At 28.9% G+C, this 26,229-nt stretch overlaps 1 protein-coding gene across 4 annotated transcripts in view; it reads left to right on the forward strand.

The window, feature by feature from the left end:
* Nucleotides 1–26,229, forward strand: part of Taf1 (TATA-box binding protein associated factor 1) — a 141,902-nt gene that overhangs the window by 69,896 nt on the left and 45,777 nt on the right. For all 4 annotated transcript variants that reach the window (XM_075372406.1, XM_075372405.1, XM_075372407.1 and 1 more), the window contains 6 exons: nucleotides 1,156–1,396; nucleotides 5,100–5,234; nucleotides 17,244–17,467; nucleotides 22,909–23,029; nucleotides 24,976–25,117; nucleotides 25,508–25,638. In XM_075372406.1, the coding sequence (XP_075228521.1) occupies nucleotides 1,156–1,396; nucleotides 5,100–5,234; nucleotides 17,244–17,467; nucleotides 22,909–23,029; nucleotides 24,976–25,117; nucleotides 25,508–25,638 (994 nt within the window). The remainder of the gene's footprint in view (nucleotides 1–1,155; nucleotides 1,397–5,099; nucleotides 5,235–17,243; nucleotides 17,468–22,908; nucleotides 23,030–24,975; nucleotides 25,118–25,507; nucleotides 25,639–26,229) is intronic.

Consider the following 26,229-nt stretch of genomic DNA (forward strand, 5'->3'; position numbering starts at 1 on the left):
GGAAGGCTACTCTATGTAACTATGCACTGTTTGTAAAAATAAAATTTAAAACTAAAAATTTAGCAAACATGTGGTTTGAATTCTATTACTAACTTGAATGATAAAACTATTAAATTTACACTAAAAAAACACTATTAAATTTACAGGTTTTAAAAGTAATTAATAACCACCACCAAGTTTGTAGAACACATTAAACCATGTACAAAATACTTAAATACACAAAACTTAATATACAAGAATGCTTGACCATGTGGCCTTCACACAGTTCAGTTTTTAAAAATCAATATCCTAAAAACTAACTAATCAATTTTGACAATTTATGTATGAAAATGTTCCCCGCACATAATTCTTCCACGTTAGTCAAAAAAACTAAACATAAATCCACTAGTTCTTGCGGAACTAGTCCACCATGCTTCTCAGTCCACACTCCACCCTGAATTGAGTTAAATTTGTTCCCTTTAAACAAAAATTTCACTTTAGGAAACAGGTAGAAGTCGGCATGGGCTAGTTCAGAGAATAGGAGTGTTGTGGAAGTACAGGAATTTGGAATTAGGCCAAAATTGTCTAAGAAATTGACAGTGATTGGAATTGTCTAAGTAGTACAAGAATGTGACTCTGAGTCCAGAAATGACAGAAAAGGAAAAATATTTTTGCTCCCACTCCTTTATGGAGCTTTGAATGAGTCACATTCTTGTACTACTTAGACAATTCCATCTCATTATATGCCATTGGTAACTTTCCTGATTGCATCTGACTGGATTTTTTTTATTTAACACCTGTCTTTTTTGATGCAGTGTACAATTTTTCTACCCACTGGTAGGGCAAAGCCACCTTTGAAAAAATTCAATTAGATTAATATCTTAATTTTGTAATTATTGTTCAGCACCATCAAAAAAGCAAATAGTCATATTTTAAAACCTTTCCAGAATAATAGTTTATGACATTGAATTTCTTTTCCTATGAAGTTCTGTGTAACCAGTCATATCTTAAGGTCTTGGGCTACATGTGAGGTTTTTAAAGTTTTATTACCTTGTTTTACAAAATCAGTAAATCGAATTAGATTTATTTTGTGTATTTAAGTGTTTATTTGTAAACTTTCATTCTGTAATGGTTAAATTCTCTCTTTTATGAAGTGTGTGTTATTTTTATTTGCAGCTATTATATGCCTCGTTCATCAGAAACTTCATTAAGACTTAAAGTGGGTGGAGGAAATCTCATTCAGCATTCTACACCAGTTGTTGAACTTAGAGCACCGTTTGTGCAAACTCATATGGGTCCTATAAGATTAAGAAATTTCCATCGACCTCCTATGAAAAGATATTCACACGGACCACTCAGTCATCCTGGACCTCATACTGTTTTACCACTTCTCAAACATATTAAAAAAAAAGCTAAAGTAATTATTTATTATTTGTTTTCTTTTTTAAACCCAACTTTAAGTATAACATGCATAATTTTAGTACTTTTCCATTAATTCTTCCCTAGCATGAAATCCTTTACTTTTTCAAGTTGTAGCTCACAATATAATTATGCAATTTAGAAGCTAACTATTCCTAATACTATATCAAATTTGTTCAAGCCGGTTGATGTTAGGAGGAGGAGGATGCCACTACAGAAATTCACATAAATTGCTGTGCCACTTTTATATTTTGTGTTGAAATTTGGTAGACAATCGTTTGTATATATTGACCAACAACAAAAGATACTGAATCAACAAAATGTTCAATGTGATTAATTGTAAAGTGTTAATATTGGATCTTATTACATGATCTGCTACTTATCAGACACTATTGTTGTTCCAGGAGCTGTATGAGCACAAACAAATGGCGTTACGGTATCATAGCTACGTAACTGCAAATAGGAAATAATATTTTCATTTGGTTCCTTATTTTGCTGAGCAATATGGCTGAACAGAATGGATGAACAATTGTATATATAGATATGACATTCTGTTTGCAATATATTTAACGTTTTTTCTCTTCCTCTATAGCTAAACTCATTTTATTTTATGACCTTTGTTGCATCTCTTTGTAACAAGATACCAGATGTTGTAAAAATCTTACATCATTGGTTTTGTTATGCCATAAATTGTGGAGTTTGAAAATTCTCTATAAGATTACAACTGGAAAACAAAATATAATTTATTCATCTTAACAAATAAAGTAGACGTTCTAAATTTATTTTCCAGTTGAATAGATAACATTATTATTTTAAAGAGTAAATTCATTGTTCGTTTGAAGTGGGTTTTCTGATATTGCTCTCAAAGTAATTGTAAATTGTAGTATTGTTACATGACTAAGTAATTCAAAACTTTTACAATAATACTAATAACGAAATATAAATGAAAAAATCTATTTCATAGCAATATATTTTGTAAAGGAGAAGTTTTCAGGTGTGGACAATTAACAAAAAAGTACCATATTTTTTAATAATTATATTTTTTATGTAATTTTATATTCTTTTTGTAATTGAGAAATAATTATAATGAGGAAATAGAGGAATAATTAGAATTCTCTTCAGCAGTACAGTAGAATTGGTGTAAATAGTCAACTAAAATAAGGAAGTATCCTATCCCTAACACTATTCAATTTTGTGATTAGAGGAATGAATAGGCAAGAAAAAGGAAAAGTTAGAGAAAAAGATGGTAGAATGATTTTTACAGATGACGTAAGTTCAGGGGAAAAGTTCAAAATGTCCAAGATCAATGCGTAGGATGATGTTATAAAGAAGAGTACATGTAAAATAAGTAAAGAAACATGTGGAAGTGGTTGTTTGTTAAGAAATAAGAAAATTTAGATTGGAAAGGAGATGGAAAAACAGATATTAAACTTGATGGGTCCTTTAAGAGAGATTGGAAGTTTCACTTATTTGGGAAATGAAACCTGTGAAAATAAAAGAATGGAAAATTATATTTTGAATCGATTGAAAAAATTAAAAAATCTGTAATGAACTATTAAGCATTTGTTTTGAACAAAAAAATAAAAAAGACGATTACTTATTATATAACAGATGTATTATGTGCCTCTAATAACATGTGAAAGATTTTGGTGTAGATAATGGACCTAGTGAATAAAAAAAAATCACTCATGAATGATGACCTACCTTAAAAGTGTTCTTTTCTGAGTATTGTGTGTGCTTTTAAGTATACAGTGGGTTAAGAGTGAATAAACATTTACTTTTAAGGTAAGTGATCACTTGGAAAAGCGTAATAAATATTTTAAGTATTCACTTAAAGTGAGTACTTAAATGTATGAAGTGTTGTCTTCATCTGTTTATATTTTATGTTATGATTGACTTACAGAACGATGTAATCAATTGTCATGTGGTGCAACAAACCCAAACCTTTGTCATTTCACTTAGCTGATTTCAGTTCTTTTGTCGCCGTCTGTGAAAAAAGCAGTCATCATGGCCAGCTGAGGATGGCAAATTACTTTCTTCAGATTGGATGTGTTTCGTTGAAATTTTAAAAGATAATCAAATTTTATTAAATAGATCTATGTTGCCTCACATAACTGTACAGAAAGAAAAGGCATGGACAACTTTAATGGAAAAATTTAGTAATATGATTGGCAAAAAAGTTACATTTCCGCAGTTAAATAAAATGCGAACAATATGAAGACTATTGTGAATGAAATTATTAGATAAAATCGGCTGCCACAGTTGATTATGAAAATCCTATTGATATTCCAAATTCCCCCAACAGTGGAGGAAATGAAGATAAAAAGAAGAAAATAAGAGAACATTGTTTTCAAAGCAAAGACAAAACAGAAGAAACATCAGAATTATCGGCATCAGAACTACAGCGGCTAATGTTAACAGAGCTATGCCAAATTTTTGCTGAACAGCAAAAATTTTTTAAAGTGCAAATGGAAAAAGAATGTTGGTGCATTATAAAATTTTTAATGGAAATACTGAAAGAGAAATACGAGAATAAAAAAGATGAACGAAATGACATAACTATCACAGGTCGTAACATTTTCTCACAATTACAAATATACTTGAGTTTTGATAAAGATATGAAATATCCTTATAAAACCCATTATCCCTTCTTTTAAATTTTATACAAACAATAAACTGGCTGCCTAAAATGGCATGCCTGTTAAGCTTGAACGGAATCCTTATCAAGATGACCTTCAGCACTTCAACAGGTTCTTCTATTGAACTTGTCGCTTCAGCTTAACAAGCTGCCTCGATGCTTTGATTGGCTTGGCAAAAGCTGTGCTTGCAAAATAGTGTATTTTTTTATTTATCATTTAATTTTTATGTGTTTATCGTACTTACAAAGGAAGGGATATTACAAATTCAATAATCTTAAAATGTCAAGACGTTTTTGTTCTCATTGTTTTTATCTCATCTTCATCAATTAAATTCATCCTGGGTCCATGGACCCCAATCATCACACATTCATCTGGATATTCATCCACATTTTCATCTGGTAATTCCAAATTGTCACTTAAATATTTGACAAATTATGTAAAACTGTCCAGCATACTATTGTTCTCAGGTTTTTCTATAGATACCCTTATACTCCTCAACATCGGGAACCTCAGTTTTAATGACCCTCACTTGGAATGTAAAAAATTGAATCATTCCTGTTGTCCATTAATCCATAGTAGAAAGGGTGTAAAGAACCTTGGAGATAAACCATAACTGCCATCACCTAACAAGCAGAACCTGCCGTTAAACATTGGCATTTTTCTTTTTATTGCACTTCATCGTCAAATGCTGCCTGCCATCATATAAACTTCCTGGCCACTGCGCGTCTGTGCTAGTGAACCTTTCCTTCGCATCACATGTCACTTGTACATTAATACTAGATATTGCCTTTTAATTTTTATTCTCCCCATTTGAAGTGATTACTTCAGATTTTTAAGGTAAGATTTTACTTATTTTTTTATTCACTAGGCCCATTGAGACATCTTTAAAATATCTTTTTTTTCTACCTCATATACTATATTTCTAGTGAAATTGAAAGGTGCATTATAAAAATAGCCTTTAAAAAATATTTAACTTTAAGTTCATTTTGAGTGATATTGTTCTGTATGTAAATCATTAAATTGGTTTTGCATTATGTTTTTCTTTTTTTGTTTTGTTTGTAGCAAAGAGAGCAAGAACGTGCTGCATCTGGTGGTGGTGATGTATTCTTTATGCGAACTCCTGAAGATTTAACTGGAAAAGACGGTGATCTTATTTTAGTAGAATTTTGTGAGGAACATCCACCATTGATTAATCAGGTAAATTCTTTTAATTTTTAGCAACATACATTTACCTTATTAATATTTAAGTTACCGGTTTTTGTTATCCAGTTATTATCTGTATAAACTACTAAACAATTTGAACTGACTATTACATTTTAAAAAATTGTATGCATATTTTTTTTCCATAATTTTAGATGATTTTTTTCCCCCATAAATAATAGTAGTTCATTATAAAATCACACTAGTGTTTCCTTTGACTGTTCATTTTTGTAATGATTAGCATAGTTATTTTAAATAAATATATTTGCTCTAATGACTGCAAAGAACTCATTTTTAACATACATACATATTTATATTTATTTGAATGTATTTTTTGCCTTGCCATGTTCAATTATTGATTGGTAAAATGTTTTTATTTTTCGTAGTTAATTTTACGTTTTATATGATGTATATTTCATAGGCTGGTGGATTTTGATAAGAAATAGATATCTAACTATAATTAGAATAGTAACTGTAGGTAATTACCTACAATTATAAAAAAATTGTAGATTACTTGTTACTTCATGTAGGTGTGCAACTTCAAACTAACCACTACAAACTTAACACAATTGTAACATGTAACATTTATGAACCAAAGAAGATGAAAATTAAATTAAATTCTGTATTTACATTGTCAAAGGTTTATATGTTTACCATATTTTTACAAAAAATATTTGAAATGAGCAATACAGTTTTGCTTGAGTGATCATATTGAAAGTCATCTGATGCAATACGTTGTCGATGTTGTAAATTTCTTGTTAAATGTTTACCTTGATGTAATTTATAAACTCTATCCTTCAAACAGTTCTGTAGGAAAAAATCATAACTAGATGAATCTGGGGAATGCGAGTGCAACTGCCCTCTGCTGACATTCTGTTTTTAATTAACGCATGACGTGTTTGATGTGTGACATTTCTCTGTCTTCTTGGAGAAACCACATTCTTTTTTCACAATCTGTTAACTGAGCTTTGAGTTCTTCAATAATTATATGGTGCACTTTTATATTGACAGTCATATATCAGTCCCACTATATGATTACCAGAAACAGTTCACAATATATTGATATTCAAATCAAATAAGTGGACACTCAAATATCCAGTGAGGATTTTCAGTCATCCAGTACCTGGTTTTGTGTAAATTAGCGTACCAAGATAAATGAAACTATGCTTCATCTGAAATGAAGTATAGCATTGGGTCTACCTGTCCATCAACAATGTTTTTGAATATCAGATGCAGCTTCTGGAGTTCTAATGGAAGATCGCTTATTTTATTTTGTGTTTGAGACCGATCCCATTGTACTCCATTTTTTAACTAAATTGTGTGCTACTCTTTGCTGGGATACTGGGATTCAGAAATTTTTCTGTGAGTATCTGATCATTTCTTGAAAGGATCCAAAACACACACTGCAGCAACCTTTCACTGATTGAATAAGGCATTTTAGAAAAACATAACTACAAAGAAAAAACCAGTGAAGCAGTTTACACTGACAGCAATAGATGAGAGTAGTAACATGCATAACCAAATAATGATGCTAGTAGTAGAACTATTAAATGTGACGCTCAAATAATTACAGTGTGAGACAACTTGGTTCAGTTTTTAGTTGTTCGTCCAATATATGTAGTAGTTTAATTTGAAAATTTGTTTATTCCATTATTAGTTTCATCACTGATTTGACACACTTTTCCAATCCTTTGTGTTTCTCAATAATCTTTTGATTTTAAATGTAATTAGAATCTGTTTCTATAAATTTTACTTACTTTGTAATTAAAATTTGCTTCCTATTACTTTTCAACAGCAATCCATTTGTTCCAGCACTATGAAAGTTTATTAATTCCAGTCTCAAAGAAACTTTTTTGTTGCTTCTCAAACAGCTTCAATGACCTCATCATTATTCTTGAACTGTTTACTTCGTAAAATTTCCTTCATTGACCCTTATGTGTGGCAATTGAATATATCATATCAACACTACATTTTAGATAAGGTAAAAAATATCCTATTTGAGTAGATGATGATTTCCAAATTTTTATCACTTAATCTAGCATTGTGTATGTGTATCATGCTTTTATGTTGGTAAACCAGCAATTTTTACAATATTTAATTGAAGAATATAAAATTTCTTATATATGGATAATGAAGATTGATATATATATATATATATATACTCACAGGGTGATTTAGGAGGAAAATAAATAATTTGGGAACAGATTCCAGAGCTTGAAATAAGGATAAAAGTTCATGATATTCAAAACATATTATACAAAACATATGATATCAAAAACATGTTTCCAAAAATACTTTGTTATCAAGTTATGGCTAGTGAAACATTTTGCTGGATTTCAGTCCCCTGATGAAATGAATTTATATTGAAATTTTTAAGGTGTTATATAAGCTAAACTTGATGGTTTCTTTTTTTTACCTGAAAAATCAAATAAAACAGGTCACGGAACTCTTTATCTCCTGTAGTTTTCATGATATCCAATGCAAATCAGAAAAATTTGATGTCAAAAACATTTTTTAGGTTTGAAGTTCAATAACATTGTTAAATGACTAATAAATGAATGCACACATTTTGTTATCAAAACTTGTAGAGAATTTAATTCTGAATTTATGTAATAAAGTCCATGAAAAAAAAATTAACTGTTAAACAAAACAAAAAAATTAACGAAATAAACAAAACAGAACAAAATCTTAACATAAATATGTTATAAATTTATCAAAATTAAAAGCATTGTTTTTAGTACAATAAATTTAAATTAAAATACTTTAAATAATTTACGTTAAAAAAAATACTCACTGTGGTTTACTCTGAACTAATTAACAATAAATGTTTGAAAATTCTACCATTTACATTGATGCACTTTTCAACTCGTTTCCTTACATTTTCTGTTGCCAACCTAATGATATCTTCGCATTCCTTGATGAGGTAGGTAGTGCATTGAGAATGCGAGTGAACAGTTCATCACATGTTTACTTTTTGCTTATATACCTCACATTTCATCCTTCCCTGTAAACAGTAAACTAAGGGAGTAAAGTTTGATGATCTAGATGGCCAATTTACCGCCTTTTACTTCCAATCCATTTACCAGTAAATTTTTCATGTAAAATTGTCTAATTTCATTTGTGAAATGTGTTTGTACTCAATCAAGTTGATAGTACATTTCAGTTTGTTTTGCCAATTACAAATTTTCAAGCATTATAAGAAATACATTATTATTACAGATAATCTCTCCATATGATACGTTGTTCTAATATGAAAGGGCCTATTAATTGGTTGTCGATCATACCACACAAATATTTACCAAAGATTTTTGCTGGAAATTTGATTCACTGCATCATGTTGGTTTTGTTCAGACATCGATGTGAATTCTGAGTGTTTATCCTATTACAGGTAAAAGTAGCTTCATCCAAAAATAGTATGAACAGAATCAAGTGGTAATTATTGTTAACCTGTTGAAAAAACTGCAGTTTTCTGGCATGATCACCAAGCTGGAGGTGTTGATTTTTCTGAACATGATAGGACCCATTCTATGAGCATGTAATGTCCACCATACTGTACATTGTGGAATTTTGAGTCTTGTATAAATTCTTCACGTGCTTGTAGGATTAAGCTGTACCATTTGAAGAATCTTTTTCCTTTTGTTACCAAGTACCGGCTGACATTCAGATTACACATGAGTGCTGGGAAGTATACCAGTCTCACAAAGGTTATTAAAAATACTACAAAATACTTGACAGTTTACTCATTCATGATACCTATGTCAGTATTTTTCCACCGCAGCTGGAGCACTTGCATCACAAACGCTGTAAAACCATATCATATCATCTTATTCAAAAATCATATCAGCTTATTCAAAAATCATATCAGCTTATTCTTCATGAGTGAAGAGTTGTAGCATTTTTCAAAACACAGAATTCAAAATGGAATTTCAGTTTTTCAAATTCAGATTCAATTGGAAAAATGTAAGTACAGTTTAGAGTACAACAAACACAAAAATGCTACAATACTTGGTTTTCAAAAATAATTAAACACAATCAAAATTATGTCAAAAACAACTAAACTGCCTAATGTTTGTTATCAACACAATTTTATGACCACAATGAGTAGTGTTCATATTAATTTTGAGGCATACAGTTAGTTATTCTTACTAACTTAATTTTTCAGAGATTTATTGTACTAAAAACAGATACTTTTTTAATTTTTACAAATTATAACATTTTTCTGTTGAGTTTTATTCTGTTTTGTTTTTAATGATAAAAGTTGATTTGCTTTTGTATTTTAGGAACTTCAAAAATTTCAGTATGACCTCATTTCAGCAGGAGAACCGAAATCCAGGCAAAATTTTTGCTAGCCATAACTCAATAACGAAGTGTTTTGAACATATGTTTGTATGAACTTTTTTCCTTATGTCAAGCTCTAGAATCGGTAGATAAATTATTTACCTTTCCTCCTGCATCACACACAGCATGCTTAATGATACCAGATGAAAAGAGATTTCTTTTTCTTTCATTGAGGCTTTTAATTTTTCACATGTTCAACATTGTCTTCCTAATATGTAAATGCAGTCTCTTGTTTTTTTGTAAATAAAAAAAATGCAATATATAAACATAGCATTTTCAATGAAACAATCAATACAAAGGAACTTGAAATGAAAAATTTATCATAAGAAAATTATGATAATTGACAGAAATCTTTAAAGTATATAACTAACAGAAATTTAACAAGTGTATAATATTTTGTTCATTGATTACAATTATAAATGATAAACGTAGAATTATACATTTAAAATATTACAAAATTTCCTTAGATTTAGTCCTGACAAAATATTGAAAAATCAAATCATTATTACTACGAGTGGTTATTTCTAAAGTAAAGACCGTTTCATTGTAAAAAAAAATTATTTTGAAAACTTTATAAATATTTTTTTATTTCTCTTAAACTACATACCTTATACTACTTCTTTATATAATCGCCACATGAATTAAGACATTTATTGTAGCGATACACCAGCTTCAATATACCCTCATCATATACTTCTGCCATCAGTCCATTTAACCACTGACTAACAGCATTTTTAACTTCATCGTCACCCACAAATTGCTTACCACTCAAAAATTCTTTCAATTTCCCAAACAAATGGTAATCAGAAGGAGCTAAGTCCAGACTTTATGGTGGGTGATTGTAAATTTCCCATCCAAATCTTCTCAGTAAATCATGTGTTGGATCCGCAACATGTGGTGGACATGCGTTATCATGTAGCAGGACGACACTGTCAGTCAGCCACTCAAGTCGCCAATTTTGAATGGCACACTGTAACTTACGTAGAGTTTCGCAGTAGGTTTCTGCATTTATAGTCATTCCACGTGGCATGAAATCAATAAGCAGTATGCTAAACCAATCCCAATAGGGTGTGGCCATCAGTTTGCACCCAAATGGCTTCATCTTTGTTGGTCTGGTTGGTGATTGAGAATGACACCATTCATTTGACTGATTTTTTTTCTCCAGCATTTAACACGAAATCCATGTTTCATCGCCAGTAACAATTGAATTAAGAAACTCATACCTTTTTCTGTATAGCGCATCAAAAATTCCAAAGCAGATCCATTCAAATTTTTTTGTGATGTTCATTAAGACGTGCAGCACCCAACATGCACAAACTTTTCTAAAGCCTAAATGGTCATGAATAATGCGACCAGTAACAGCTCTTGAAACATCAGAAAAAAGAAGGGCCAGGTTGGAAATCATTAAGCAATGATCTTCTCTGATTTTATCATCGAGGCGTTTCAACAAGTCCTCGGTGATTATCGAGGTCTCTTCACCATGCACATTAATTCTGTTATTTCTAAACTTTTCACATCATTTTCGGATGTTTCTTTCATTCATTAAATTATCACCGTATACAGCAACAACTACCAATGAATTTTAGCTAGCTTAACGTTTTGATGATTTAAAAAACATATAACATATGACTCCACGTATTTCACAGTTGGCAGCAACATAGATTTTCCTATTGATTTTATAACAATAACTCACATATAATCAAAGATACTACAACACAACAACTTACAGACAACAATACAGTGTGTACATTACTAGCGTGGCCATGAATGACACAGGTTTGCCAACCTTAAGGAGTGTAATTTCCCAGCGGTCTTTACTTAGAGATATCCCTCGTATTATTTAAACACAAAGAATAGAATAAAATTGTACAATTCTTATTAAGTAAAGAATAAAACTTTTTATTCAGAAATAAAGAGTAAAGAACAAACATTCTCTAGAATAGAGGAAATGGGAAATGAGGTACAGGGAAAACAAAAGCAGCTGTTGTTAAAAAAATGACGTATTAATATGCCAACCTGATTTTAAAGCACATCATAATGTGAATCTGCTATAAAACTTGTACTAAATGATTGGAGACAAGAAACTGTAAGAGATGTGTTTTTCAGTAGTATTTATAGATGTGTGGTAAGAGTGATGGAAGCTATGGAAGAAAATCATTAATTATTAAATTAACAATAAGCTCAAGATTATCAAAAATAGAAAGTAATTATGGTGTGAAGTGTGTCCAGAGCACTATAGTTTCTTTTATTTGTAAGTGACCTCAACAGATTTATTTCAGGGGCTATGTCAAAAATGTTTGTTTGTAGATGACATCTTAATAATAAATTGTACCAATATAGACCTATGAAAATTAAGTTAGAACTTATGAAAGATTACTTATAAAATGGATTAAAAGTAAATTGTAAGAAATTTAAATATATGCTAATAACAAGGATGCTGTTTGATTACATGTGTCATTTGTTGAATGATTATTTAAAGAAGAAAATTATTTGAAATACCTTTGAGTAATGGTTGATAATAATTTACATTTCAATGATAATCTTTGTTTTATTTACAATTAAATTAATAAGAAGGTTAGATTTTCTGTAGAATATCCAGTAATTTAAATCATAAATCCAAACTATTAATATATATTATTATTGTACTACATTTTTACTATTTAGTATATTATCAGTATTAATTATTTTACTGCTATTAGTCATTTTAAGATTCATATTATTCCTCTGTGCTATTAAATTATATTTTAAATTCTGTAATATAAATCTCCTTAACAGAATATTAGATAAGACATATCTTACCTTAAATATATCATGAAAGTACTTTTGCAGTATCACACATTCCCAGTCATAATTAAATTCTTTAATTAAATTGTAAAATAAAAATTAAAAATACTTTAGTATTTAATTAATTTTTTAATAATTTTATTTTTAATTTTTAATATTTTATTAATTTATAATATGCAATTTAATTAAATAATTCAGTCATGACTGAGGCTATGGGATCTTGCGAAAATACTTTCATGACAAATTTAAGGTAAGATACATCTTATCTAAATATTCTGTACAAGGTGATTTATATTATAAAATTTAAAATATCAATATTAAATATAACACATATGTTTAGATTTCAAATTCTTCAAAATAAGTACTTCACCAAGTGAATAAGTACTTAACAGAACTTATATTATCCCAATATTAAACAAATATAAGTGGATGTCAGTTGAAAACTTTATTAACTTTACATCTATTTGTTAAATTTGTTAGATAATAGTTGGTGAAGTTCCATATTATTTAATTGAAGTATTAAAGGTTAATGAAAGTGAACCATACCACAAGAAACAAAAATAATTTTTATCTTAATAAAATAAATAAAACGTAATATTCTAAATCTATTACTTTCCTATCTTTATAGCTGGATTATTTAGTTATATTTTACACTGTACCAGGTAAAGTATGCTAACCTGTTCAAAAATTGTATGTCAGGGTTTCTGCAGATCTCGATTTTTATAACTAACAAAGATCACAATTTTACCATTGAAAAATTCTGGAAAGATGTCTATGTCTAAGTATGTCTGGAAAGATGTTGACCTGCTTTTTTATTTGATATCTACAAAATAAATGGATCAATTTGAATAAAATTTGGCATGGTGATTTCTGTGTATTGAGCACTGATGCCAATTTGGTTACAATTTGTCAAGAGGGCAGGAAATATGGACATCACAGATCCAATATCTCAAAATGTAACGCTCCATAGGTAACTAGAATATTTTCTGATGGTGTTTGGGATTATTCAGATCCCCATAAAGGGATGGCAGAGAGAAAACATTTTTCTTTTTTGTTATTTGTGGACTTATCACAATTTTGTACTAATTTGATAATTCCATTACATTAATATCATTTTAGTTATGCATTTGGGTAGTATCATTCAAGGATGGCAGATAACAAACCTAATTTTTCATCCTCAGCTATTATTTTTTACTTAATACATTCAGAATGGATTAACCAATTTTTTTTTAAATTTTTATTACGATGATTTCTGAATATGGGTTATTCATGTTATTTTAATTTTGCCTTCAGAGTGCAATTCTTTGCTGGCTTTTTTTATAATAGCATCATAAAGTATATTAGTATATTTAAAATTAATGAAATTATGAAATAGATTCATAATTTTGATAAGTTCAACAATAAATTAATAAAAAGATATTTTTTAATATGAACTTGAAATAATGTTGTATATACAGGGTCATTCACGGGAACCGGATATTTTTAAAGTGAGTTGTACTCGAGCGTTCGTGGTGGGAGGGGCACGTGGCTGGTGTCTGACGTTTCCTTTGTTCATAGCATTTACATTTTAGTTGTTGAGATGGAGCCGTGGATGCTAGACCAACGACTGTACGCGTATGACAGTTTTGTGCGAAATGACGAATCTGTAACTGCTGTTCAGCGAGATTTTCGCCGTCAGTTTAATATCCATCGTAATACGGTAAGACGAATTCTGCATACAGACCTGCATTTCCATCCTTACAAGACAGCCGTCGTGCAGCAGTTAAACGAGCAAGATTTCACGCAGCGATTATAATTTTGTCGACAAATGCTTACCATTTTTGAAGAAAATGAAAATTTGTTATTGTTAATGAGTGACGAAGCCCATTTTCATCTGAATGACTTCATCAACAAACAGAATTGCCAGTATTGGGCAGAAAGAAACCCACATCAGCTGCACGAGAGACCACTTCATAGCCCAAAGGTTACTGTCTGGTGTGCAATAGGAAAGGTCGGTGTTATTGGACCATATATTTTTGAAGAAAATGACGCTGCCGTAACTGTAACAGCTGATCGTTGCATTGCGATGTTGAATACGTTTTTCATCCCTGAGTTACGAAACCAGGGAATCGATTTTCAAAATGTGTTATTCCAGCAGGATGGAGCTACAGCGCACACAGCGAGGGTAACGATGGCTGTTCTCCGTAACTTGTTTCCGGGACGGATCGTTTCCAGATTCGGCGACATTCCTTGGCCCCCTCGGTCCCCCGACTTGAGTAGTTGTGATTTTTTTCTGTGGGGGTTTCTGAAATCGTGTGTGCACAGCAATAAACCGCGTACATTAGAGGACCTAAAGATCGCAATTCGTCATCACATCACCCAGATTGATGTAGACATGCTGCAAAGAATTGAGGCCAGTTACCGTGAATGGCTACAACAATGTATTGCCCAAAATGGACATCACTTGCCGGACATAATTTTTCGTTCATGAGTAAGTAACAAATGCTTTGATTTAACAAGTGTTTCAGTACCAATAAAACTTTTTTAAAGTAAATATTCAATTTTTTATGATTATTTTAAAAACATCCGGTTCCCGTGAATGACCCTGTATTATCCTTTACATTTTGTGTCTAATCTAAATGCAATATTATTATTATATTCATTTATAACATCATAACTTAATTGCTATGAATTTTAGTTGTTGTATTAGTTTATATTACTGTGCTTTGTTTTCATTAATAATTTTATGTATTATGTTAAAATTAATCATGATTTATTAATACTAGCTTTAGTAATTATACTTATATTACATTATTAGAATTAGTATATATGAAAAAAAGCATTCTAGAATATCAAACTTATTCTAAGCACAGACAGAGAAAAATGTTCCTTGTTCCATTATAGTTTCTATAATTTCAAACAAGTTTGCAGGAAATACTTGAAACGATACTAATCAATGAATTTCAATGAACCCTTCTCAAATACATCTTAACAGTCATTTAAAATCATTTTAAATATGAATACCTGGGCCATGCATGTAAATAAGTCAGTCTATACATTCAAACATTCCCTGGAATGAAACCAGAAGTATGTTAAGCAGCAATATAAGAATGAACACTGAAGCTGGTGCTAGTCTTTCCACTGCATACTTAGTTCTGTTTGATTTATAATTTGGTTGTGGGCCCAAAATTCACTGGAGGCTATAATAATGAAAAATATTCTCTTTCTATTTTTAAATTTTCAGATTATTAACCCTTTAACGGTTCTTTATTTTAGTTGAAAATCATATTATTTTCTCACTATACCTTGGTTATTTTCCCTTCTTTTGACATAATTTTGATCTATGTAATGAAATACAACAAAAAACTAATTTAAGGATCTACTTATATACTTTTCTTATCATGCAATATAAAAAATAATATTTAAGAGTTCAATTATATCACTATTATGTACACGTGATGAACAGACCATTTTGTACTAATAAATATCATTTACAATACCTAATTGCTATATCATTATTATTATGAAACACTATTAAGTAAATCAAATAATAACACGAAGATTGTTTGCTCTTATAAAAATTTACTAAAGTTAGTTTATAGTAAACAATTCTGTTATTTCTTATTTACTTACAGTCACATCAATAGACACAAACAATTGGATATAAAAGTATGACTGAAAATTATACAAAAATAATTATGAAAAACAATAAATAACACAAAGAAATTATAAAATAAACACTTAAGAAACTTAAGGAACAATCAAAATAACAAAAACAATTGCACTTCAGCTGTTCAGAAGGGTATGAAACAAGACATGTAAAATAGAGAACTGATATGTTACTAGCGCTTCACTGTAAAATTATAGTAAAAATGGTACTAGACTGACTCACATTGCAGTAACTCATCGAAAAACAGGTCAATTCATAATGATGAATTATTTCATCAGAAGCACTTTTCAAAAAAGTGGATAATGAGTTACTTTGTCATAGGCAATTCTTATCAAGGTAGTTAATGACGAGTTATCTCATCAAAAACTAGTAAGGGTTAAAGAAGTTGACTCATAGCTGCTAAACATTTTTCCTTATTATTTGGTGAGGAGGTGAGGAACTCATACATTTTTATATTGTTTATGTACAATGTTTTTTTCCAACATAATTCTTGATTTCTATGACAGTTGTAGAAATACCAAATAGGCCCAAACACTTCCATTAATTTCAGTAGTTATAAGGAGTAGCTATAGCTGTTGGTCAATAAAATTGTGATTTTTTTTCCTATCTTAGAGCTCTCTTATTCCAGGAATTGATTTTTCTCTATCATAAACTCTTGCTTGTGATTAATATTCATTCTGTAACTTTCCTTGAAGTTTAGTAAATATTTCATTGGATTTTACCTATTTGTTCTTGAGAAATTTCATGATTTTTGCACAATATTGGCACCTCTCATTTTGACGTCATAAGAGTGATTGACTGCTAAAATAAGGAATAGGTTGTGTAAGTATGACTTAAAGCTTAAAACATACCATAATGAACACTGGCTGGTAGTTGTGTTAGAGTTAGGAAGATACAATTTATAAAAATCAAATTGTTACAGAAAGTCCTCATTTGTTTTGAACCATCATTTGATAAATCTGTTTCTTCAATTTATTATTAGCTTATTTGCTTTATGTATTACAGTATTTTCTCTCCTGTACATTCTTTTATTTTGAAAAAGAATTAACTATTGAGTTTGTTAATAACGTTAACAATAATATTAATATAATTCTTCCTTTAGTAAAAATGTGCTATTTATTTTTTAAATATTATTTTGTTTAAAATACATAAATTTTATTATGATCATGCTAAACAGAATTTTTTTTTATTTTGTAAAAATTTCATTTATTTATTCAGTGTTTTTTTTTTAATAGGTTGGAATGTGCACAAAAATAAAAAATTATTATAAAAGGAAGGCTGGAAAGGATCAAGGTCCTCAAGAGTATAAATATGGTGAAATTGCTTATGCACATACATCTCCGTTTCTCGGTGTTCTACCTCCTGGTCGCTCAATACAAGCTCTCGAAAATAATATGTATCGAGTTCCTATATATGAACATAATATACCACATTCTGATTTTCTTGTTATACGTACAAGGTGATGATATGTTTACTATTAATTAAAAAAAAAAGTGTGTTTTCTTGTTTTTTATTGTTTTTTTTTGAAAATTCAAATAATTCATTATCATATTGACCACTGTGCTAATTAAATTAAATATTAACAACTTAACCACCAAAACACAATAACAAATACTGATAGCAATACCAGTAGTCAACTTTTGCATCATCAATTGTTATATAAATTCTATAATTACGTAAAGTAAATATTAAAACACTTAAAATTTAGAAAACATAAACACTATTAGTAACCACAAAAAATATATGAACAACACAACTCCACACAAAATGGCAATTGGTTTTATCTGTAATAGTTTATTTTAGGTTTTATCTGTTACTGAGTTTTGGTGGTTAAGCAGTTAATATTGTATGTATATATATATATATATATATATATATATATATATTAATTTCATTTATATTTAAATGAAATATAAACCACCAAAACGTAGTAAATAAGACAGTTAAACTTACCATTATTAATTGCAATGATTTATATATTTAATATTATATGAACATAAACCACCAAAACATTGAAATTAGTGATAACAGTACTGAACAACAAAATTTGCATATGCATTCATAATACTTCAAAATTTCAAAACAAAGAACAATCTAAAATAAAATTAAAATAACAACTTTTTTAAAAGGAGTTTATTGTAATGTAATTATAGAATTTAATACCAACTGAAGATGCAGGATGCCACAGAAATTGATTCTTGGAAATTAGTATGATAAGTTTAACTTACCTAATTACTGTGTTTTGGTGGTTTATATTTCATACATAATATTAAATTTTATTAGCACAGTTATATTTTTATAATCCAATAATAATTGGATTATTATTGGATTTATTTATAATCCAATAGAATTATCTATATTCCATTTAAATTGCCAGGCAATCTCTCAAGAATGTTTTAGTAGCCAAAAAGTAAGAAAAAAGAAGTTAGGTCAGAATGGTTTGTTTATGAGTTTCGGCTCACAACTTTTAGCTTTACTTTCTGCTCACTTTGTGAAATTAAACTGTACTAAAATTCTTGGGGTACAAATTGAGGGGTAAATTTGGTGCTCCCTTATGGTTTTTTTATCTAAAAAATTGAATAAAAGTGGAGGTCCCAGACCTCTATCTCACATAGCTTTTGAGAAAAACAGAGTAAAACATGAAAACGTTTTGTCAGAAAATGTACTTTTTTGGGTTTGAAATAAATAACTTTGTTAATTTGCCATAAACAAATAAAAATTTCTAGTTAACCTTATAGAGAATTTATATATATATATATATATAATATTAATACATATTTTATAGTCTGTTCTTGAATATTTTTCCATTTATCACTTCATATTGTTTTTGTAAGGATATCTAAAAATCCCTGCAATATAAATCAAGAATAAAGTGTTTTAAATATATGGAAGTAGGTTTAATACTTCATGGTGAACAAAATTAGGACTACCTTAAATTATCAAAAATTAATACCAAATATTTCTTTCTTTTTTTTTCAATAATTTTAATAAGTTTTTTTTAATTGATCTAACAAAAGAAAAAATACCTACCAAAAAATAATATATTCTGTGTAAGTTTTTATGTAAATTAACTATAAATAACATTGGTTTAAAAAAAAGTTTAATTGCATTTAAAATATGCAATATATCCTGCTATTAGTGAGAAAAGCTGAAATGGAATCTTTTAAGTAGAAATCTACTGTATAACATATTGCATGGTGTATGTACTAGGGTCTACGTACACTAGACCAGTGCTACTGTCAACCTTTTTGGTTCTGTAACCCCCAAAAAGTAAAAAAATAAAAATAATGAATATTTCACAACCCCCTACCCCAATCCAGTGAAATAACACTGCTAAATAAAGTATTTAGCAGTGTTGATAGTGATGAGTATGAAAATGCTTGTATGAAGTGTACAAACATGAGGAGTGATTTATAGGTTACAACTTGATGTATACGTGCTTCTTGTAATTTGTTCTGCTGCATAATATTTCCTGTGAGAGCGTCATGTTCAAACATGCAAATGATATGTTTGAACATGTCATGCGGTCAGCAGTATAAACCGCTTTCTAACAATATAGTATCAAGGCAAATCAATGACATGGCTGCCGATGTTTGTGATCAGATAATTCAGCAAGTAAGTTCAAGTGAGTTTTATGGAATTCAATTTGGTAAATCAACAGATGTGACAAACATTTCTCAGTTCTTATGTTTTGTGAAATATGAATGCAATAGGGACAGATCAGTCAAAGAAAATATGTTGCTTTGCATATCAGTAACTGGTTGTGCAACAGGACAATGTCTGTTTGATGTTTTTTATGAAGCTGTTAAAAACTATAACATAGATTGGACAAAATGTATTACAGTATGTAGTGATGGTGCAAAGGCGATAATAGGAAAGAACAATGGATCTCTGAAAAACTTAAAAGTGCATCTTATACCAAGGGCAGAATGGACACACTGCTTCCATCACAGACATGGTCTTGCCACAAAAAATATGGTGGAAAATCTCAAACAAATTCTTTGTAAAGCTGTGAAAATGGTTAATTTTATTAAAAGTTGACCATTACAGAATAGGCTATTAGCTAGATTATGCAATGAAATGGGCAAAAAGAAAAAACCTCTTATTTTCCATGTAGAAGTCAGATGGTATCACAGAGGAAATTGTTAACCCAGATATTGGAATTGCAAGATGAATTAATAATGATAAACAAACACCATTCTCAATGCTTTTACCGAATAATGAGCATATTTTGTTGTTGGCTTACTTAGCTGATGTATTTTCACATTTAAATGACTTAAATGTGAATTTACAGAGATGTGATAAAGGCATTTTATTAATGACAGGCAAAGTTCATGCTTTCATTAAGAAGCTTGATATCTGGATTATTCGCCTTAAAAAAAATTTTGATTTGTTTCCACTCATTTCCAATTATATTGAGAAAAATTTGGATGAAAAAAGACACTACTATTCACCTCAGTTTGGAGAGCATGTAAATACATTAGTATGAGCTAAAAATTCAGTTGGTGGAATATTTCCCGGAATATAAAAAACTATTTCTCAAAGGGATGGGTACTGAATCCATTTAGTGAAAACATTGTTGCAGCTGCAAGTTACCAATTGAGATTCATGACCAGCTCATCGAAATTGCCAAAAAATGTTACAACTACAATTCATATCTGAAGATTTAGATACGTTTTTGGCTTGCTCATTAAAGTGAATATGGAAATTTAATCAAAAAAACATTAAAAAATTAATCCCTTTCACCATGTCTTACCTCTGTGAAAAGGGTTTTTCATCTATGGTTGTGCTTAAAACTAAGTATAGGAATCCTCTTTTATCACTTGAAAAAAAATTTGATTTTGTATGTTTCTAATGTAGATCCACATATCGAGAAACTTTTAAATGAAAAACAAATACAATCATCTCATTAATTTATTTTCTTTACATGTATACTTATTTTGTAACTAAAATGTTAATAATTAATGATTTTTTTCTCATAAAATAATTTCATTGCATAAATGTAAAGTTGTAGGCTAATTTGTAACCTCCCCTTTCATTTCATTGTCACCTCCATGGGGGTCACAATCCCCAGGTTGAGAAACGCTCCACTAGACTATACTTACGTGTATTGTATTTTCTATTATTCATGTAGTTAATTCTTGGTTGACCTAACATGAAAAAACTAAGATAAACTACTAGTTTACCCTAGCCTCCTTCAGAAGGAGTTCTATGAACACCCAATGAACTGCTAATTAATTCCCATCCTTGCCTTTACTGTTTATTCTGTTTATGCAACACCTTTTGATAATTTTCCTCTTTTATCCTGAAATAACTGTGTCATCTGTAAACATCTGCATTCCCAGATTCTGAATCACCTTCGCTTTACCCTTTTTAACATATTCCATTTGTTCCTAATATAAACATCAGAGAGAGGCACTTCTCTGACAAAATTACTAATTTGATTGAGTACCAGTCTGTTTTTCCAATTATTACTTTTGCATGACACTTATCATCACCTCCACACCATAGTTCTCCAGTTCTTTCTGTAGCCATTTTCTTCTGATACTGTTGCTTGTCTTAATGTCCAAAAAACACTGTAATTAAATGTTTCTGATAATCCCATTTCTTTTCATACATTTGTATAAAAAAAATTCTCAATTCTTATTCTGTTGTTAGCACTTTCTCAAATACCAAATTTGATTTCTATTAGGAATTTGGTATTAATATAAATATTGACATAGTTTTTTCTGTTTCACTTTTTATGAATCTGTATAATAGCTCTTCTCTTTGAATAGACTGGTATACTTTTTCTCCTATACCACTGTAAAATAGTCTTTGGAGCCTCTGTAGACCTCACATCTGCTGTTTTATAATAATTATTGATACTTAAATATCTCCTGGTGGTGCCTTCTTCATTTTCTTCTTCTTCTTTAGAGCCTCTTCTATCTCCTTAATTCTTATCTCTACTTTTTCATCCAAACTCCAATTTTTATGTAATAGGTTCAAGAATTTTGTTCTTAATTACTGGACAGAAAAATTTCCTACCTCTTTTCCGACCTCTGATTATTTCATATATTTTATTTCCTACAATCTTCATACTTGACTTTTCTTTAAACACTTCCAGGATTTTCCCCTTTTTCTGATTACCACCTTGCATTATTGCATTACATACTTTTAGTCAAAAGTTCAGAAGGTTTTATGGTTGTAACAATTTAGGTGCTGAAGGAAGAAGAAAAATAAAATGCAAGGATAGGAATTAAATTTCTGAGAAGTGCACTGAAAAAAAAAACAAGACGTTGGGAAAGAGAAATTAAAATGAGTCATATCTGCAGAGAATGCAGAATGAAAACCTATGGAAAATAACTATTTAAGCAGAAAAAGCAGTAGTTCTAGAAGGAAATCCAGAAAGAGATGGTTTGGTACATTGACAAAGGAAATTGGAAGAGAAAAAAGTCATGAAAGAGAAGTTGTTTTTGGTGAGAGAAAAGTAGAAATATATGATAAAGCCTGAACATAGGTAAGCCTGGAAAATTGGAACAGACTAACAGATTAGTGAAATATAGTATTTATAATATTATAAATATAATAAATATATTTATATGATATATGATCATATGTACAGTTCTACTGTTATCTTACACTTATGGTGTACATATAGTAAGTATTATTATTATTATTATTAACAATAGTTGTTTACATGTCTTTATATATATATATATATATATATATATATATATATGTGTGTGTGTGTGTGTATGTGTGTATGTTTCATTTTTTAATTGAATTAAAAAATAAAAAATGTTAATTAATAATTAAAATTTTGTTAATAAAATAAAATTTTAATATTTGTGTAATTCAGTTAAACACATATCCATCTATTTTATATATATATATATATTTTTAATTCTTTTATTACAGACATCAATACTGTGTTAGAGAAATGGATTCTTTATTTGCTGCAGGCCAGTTATGTCCATTATATGAAGTACCAGGTCCAAATTCAAAACGAGCTAATAACTTTGTTCGTGATTTTCTGCAGGTACATAATTTATAGAATAAGGTTATAATTTTGAATATTAAGGCATATATAATACATCTGATACCCATCTAATTAAGAATAATTTTATTCAGTAGTATTTATTTAAGAATTTTAAGCTGTTCATTAAGCAAAAAAGTTTGGATTTTCTGTACATAAGTATTTTTGATACTTTGTTGGAATATTTCGCCTTAGTTCAGTTTTGTATTAGCACTGTTTTATTGATAATGTAATAATGGAATATATTTTTAAAAAAGGAGGTCTAATGAATGACTAAGTGTCAAATGTTCAAAGTTGCACAGTTTCGTGAATATATATATATATATATATATATATATATATTGATAAGGTTTTATGCAAGATTTAACTAATTTAGAGTATACTGTGAAAAAAATAAAGAGAGACTAATTTATGCATTAAAATATTTGGTGTTTTTTTTTAATGCAAATTGTGAACACTTGTCTTTTAGCATTACCTAGCTATAATTATAAAACCTTCTTTATTGTAAATACTTCTTATAAATAAAGCAGACATAAAAATGATTAATAACTTACTTTCAAATTAGGGAAATGTCAGAAACTTACTTTCAAATTATGGAAATGTCAATTTTGCAACTCTTTCTTCACTGGATTTATCAGTGAGACTGTTATGAATGATGCACATCTATAAGTGATTAGGAAACCCTTTTAATTTGTAATCAAATTATATATGTTGTGTTAGTTAATTTTATTTGTTGTTGGAAAATTTAGCGAGTTTGTATCAAGTTCAAGTGTGTTGAGTTTTTGATTTGCTGTATTTAATCTGTATATTGTGATTAATGTCTTTCTATGGATATCCTGTGTCTGTGATGTGATTTATAAAGGTTGATTTTTGTTAGGTACAATGTTTGGATATATTCTAGTATCTGTGAGTGAGTTTGTGTCAATCTGCCCAATATAATATTTAATAGAGTTATTGCAGTTTAATTTTTATAGTGCTGAATTTGTCTGTTGCATGTTTTGTTAGTTGGATATATGATAATTTTTTATGTTTGTTATTTTGTTTAGATACTTGATTTCAGGGATTTTCACTGAGTGGACAGTAATTCATAAGTGTTTTAAGCAGCAGTTTGTGAAAGATGTTTAAAGTAGATTTGACATCCAGAAAAGTATCGTCTGTTTTTACTCTTTGTGGGAATATTAACCTTATACTATAAGAAGTTGTTAAGTACGGAATAAGTGTAACTGTAGTTAATAAAATTAGTAGTAAACTACTCCAATTTAATTTTACCTTCTCAAAAGACCATTATGGCTGAAAGCTGGGACAAATGCTAGAGACGTATTTTTTCTAAAGTAGTAAAAAAAGTCCTTCTAACACTAGTTTTGAGATACTTACTCTCTCTTATTCTTATATATTCTACTCTACTCTTACTCATTTATATTATTTTTTATTTTCACTTTTGTAATATTCTGTTCAACATACTATCTAAGTACCTGTACTGTTTTACTTGTTCAACGCTTTTTTTCTTTTGTATAAATACGCATTGCTCTGCTATCCTTATTACTTACATTTTCCTAACATTCACTTTTACCCCAAAATGAGTGATAATTTAATAATTAGATGTAATTAATTTTAGTTAAGCTATTATTCATTGTTTTCTTTTAATAAATTTGAATTTTATCTTTATACTAATATAATTATTTTTTCAAAATAGCATTTTTATTTTTATTTAAAAAACAATAGAAATATACTCTCCAGGCATGATTTTATTTATTTTCATTATATTTGTTCATTGTTACCATTATTTTAAATAATTATAAAAATGATTATTTATAACAACAATAAAATACATAACTTTCCATTTTTTAATGTTCTCTTGGACTGTGGGTAAAATTTTTTAAACTAATGCAGATCTAAATGATATAAGTATTAATTTTATTATTTATCTTTAATATACTTATATTTTTTAGGTCTTTATTTATCGTCTGTTTTGGAAAAGTCAAGATGTACCTCGTAGAATTAAAATGGATGATATTAAGAAAGCATTTCCTTCACATTCTGAGAGCAGCATTCGGAAAAGACTTAAGCTGTGTGCGGATTTCAAGCGCACAGGTAATGGTATGGCACCTATCCTTTTTATCCTTACTTTCCTCTTGCATCCTATTTATTTATTATTAAAAATACCTTAAAGTTTAATAAAAACCTAGTTTTTATACTTAAAAATACAAACTGATCTTAATCTTTTTATCAGATTACAAATAACTATAAAAATTATTTTACATGTTTTGCATCATTTATACTTTCGTATAAATGCAATTTTAGATGTAGTTGAACTTGTTTTCAATAAAAAATTTCTAATCTTATGAAGGTAAATTTTATTATCGTATTTGATATTTATGTACTTTTTTTTAATCTGTTTTATGGTTTTATGTTAATTGCTTTTGAAAACTGCTTGTATTTTTTTGTGTAAGAATATAATGATATTGCATGTCTATTTTTCAGGTATGGATTCAAACTGGTGGGTAATTAAACCTGATTTCCGATTACCTACTGAAGAGGAAATACGAGCAATGGTTTCACCAGAACAATGTTGTGCATATTTTAGTATGATTGCAGCAGAACAAAGATTAAAAGTGTGTTTTATTTGTATGATATTTATGTTTTAATATTTATAAAAAAATTTGTAATTTTTTTAGTTTTTAACTAAGAAAATTTCTGACAATAAATTCTTACAATTTTGGGTTTTGTTGTTAGCCTAAGATATAAATTTTGAATAGCTATCTGGATTCAGAGGATTTTTCCAGTGTTGTTATTTGAAAAGTGAACAAAATAAGTGTGGTCAGAAAAAATTCATCTAAATGTTTGGTTTCTGTATTGGAATATCTCAGCCAAGCTCCTGTTATTGATTTCATTGTTTAAATATTTTGAATATAATTTTTTTTTGTTCATTATGCTGTAAAAATAAATGAAAGATCACACTTTAAATATAATAAAAAATTTAATTAAAATTTTTTATTAAAAAACTAATGAAAATTTGAAAATGTTTCTCACTTTCTGTGAACATTTGTAGTAATATAAAGTATAAACAGAGAGCATTTAGTGTTTATATATATTTATATATAAGTCACATGCTGTTAAAAATAAACAAAGAATAGCCCTTTCAAATCTGAAGTTCTAAATTATTCTTTGTACAAGTGGGCCAACAGAATCAAATTAAATAACAC

The sequence above is a fragment of the Lycorma delicatula genome, chromosome 8 (genome assembly GCF_047948215.1).
Source record: "Lycorma delicatula isolate Av1 chromosome 8, ASM4794821v1, whole genome shotgun sequence".
NCBI lineage: Eukaryota > Metazoa > Arthropoda > Insecta > Hemiptera > Fulgoridae > Lycorma > Lycorma delicatula.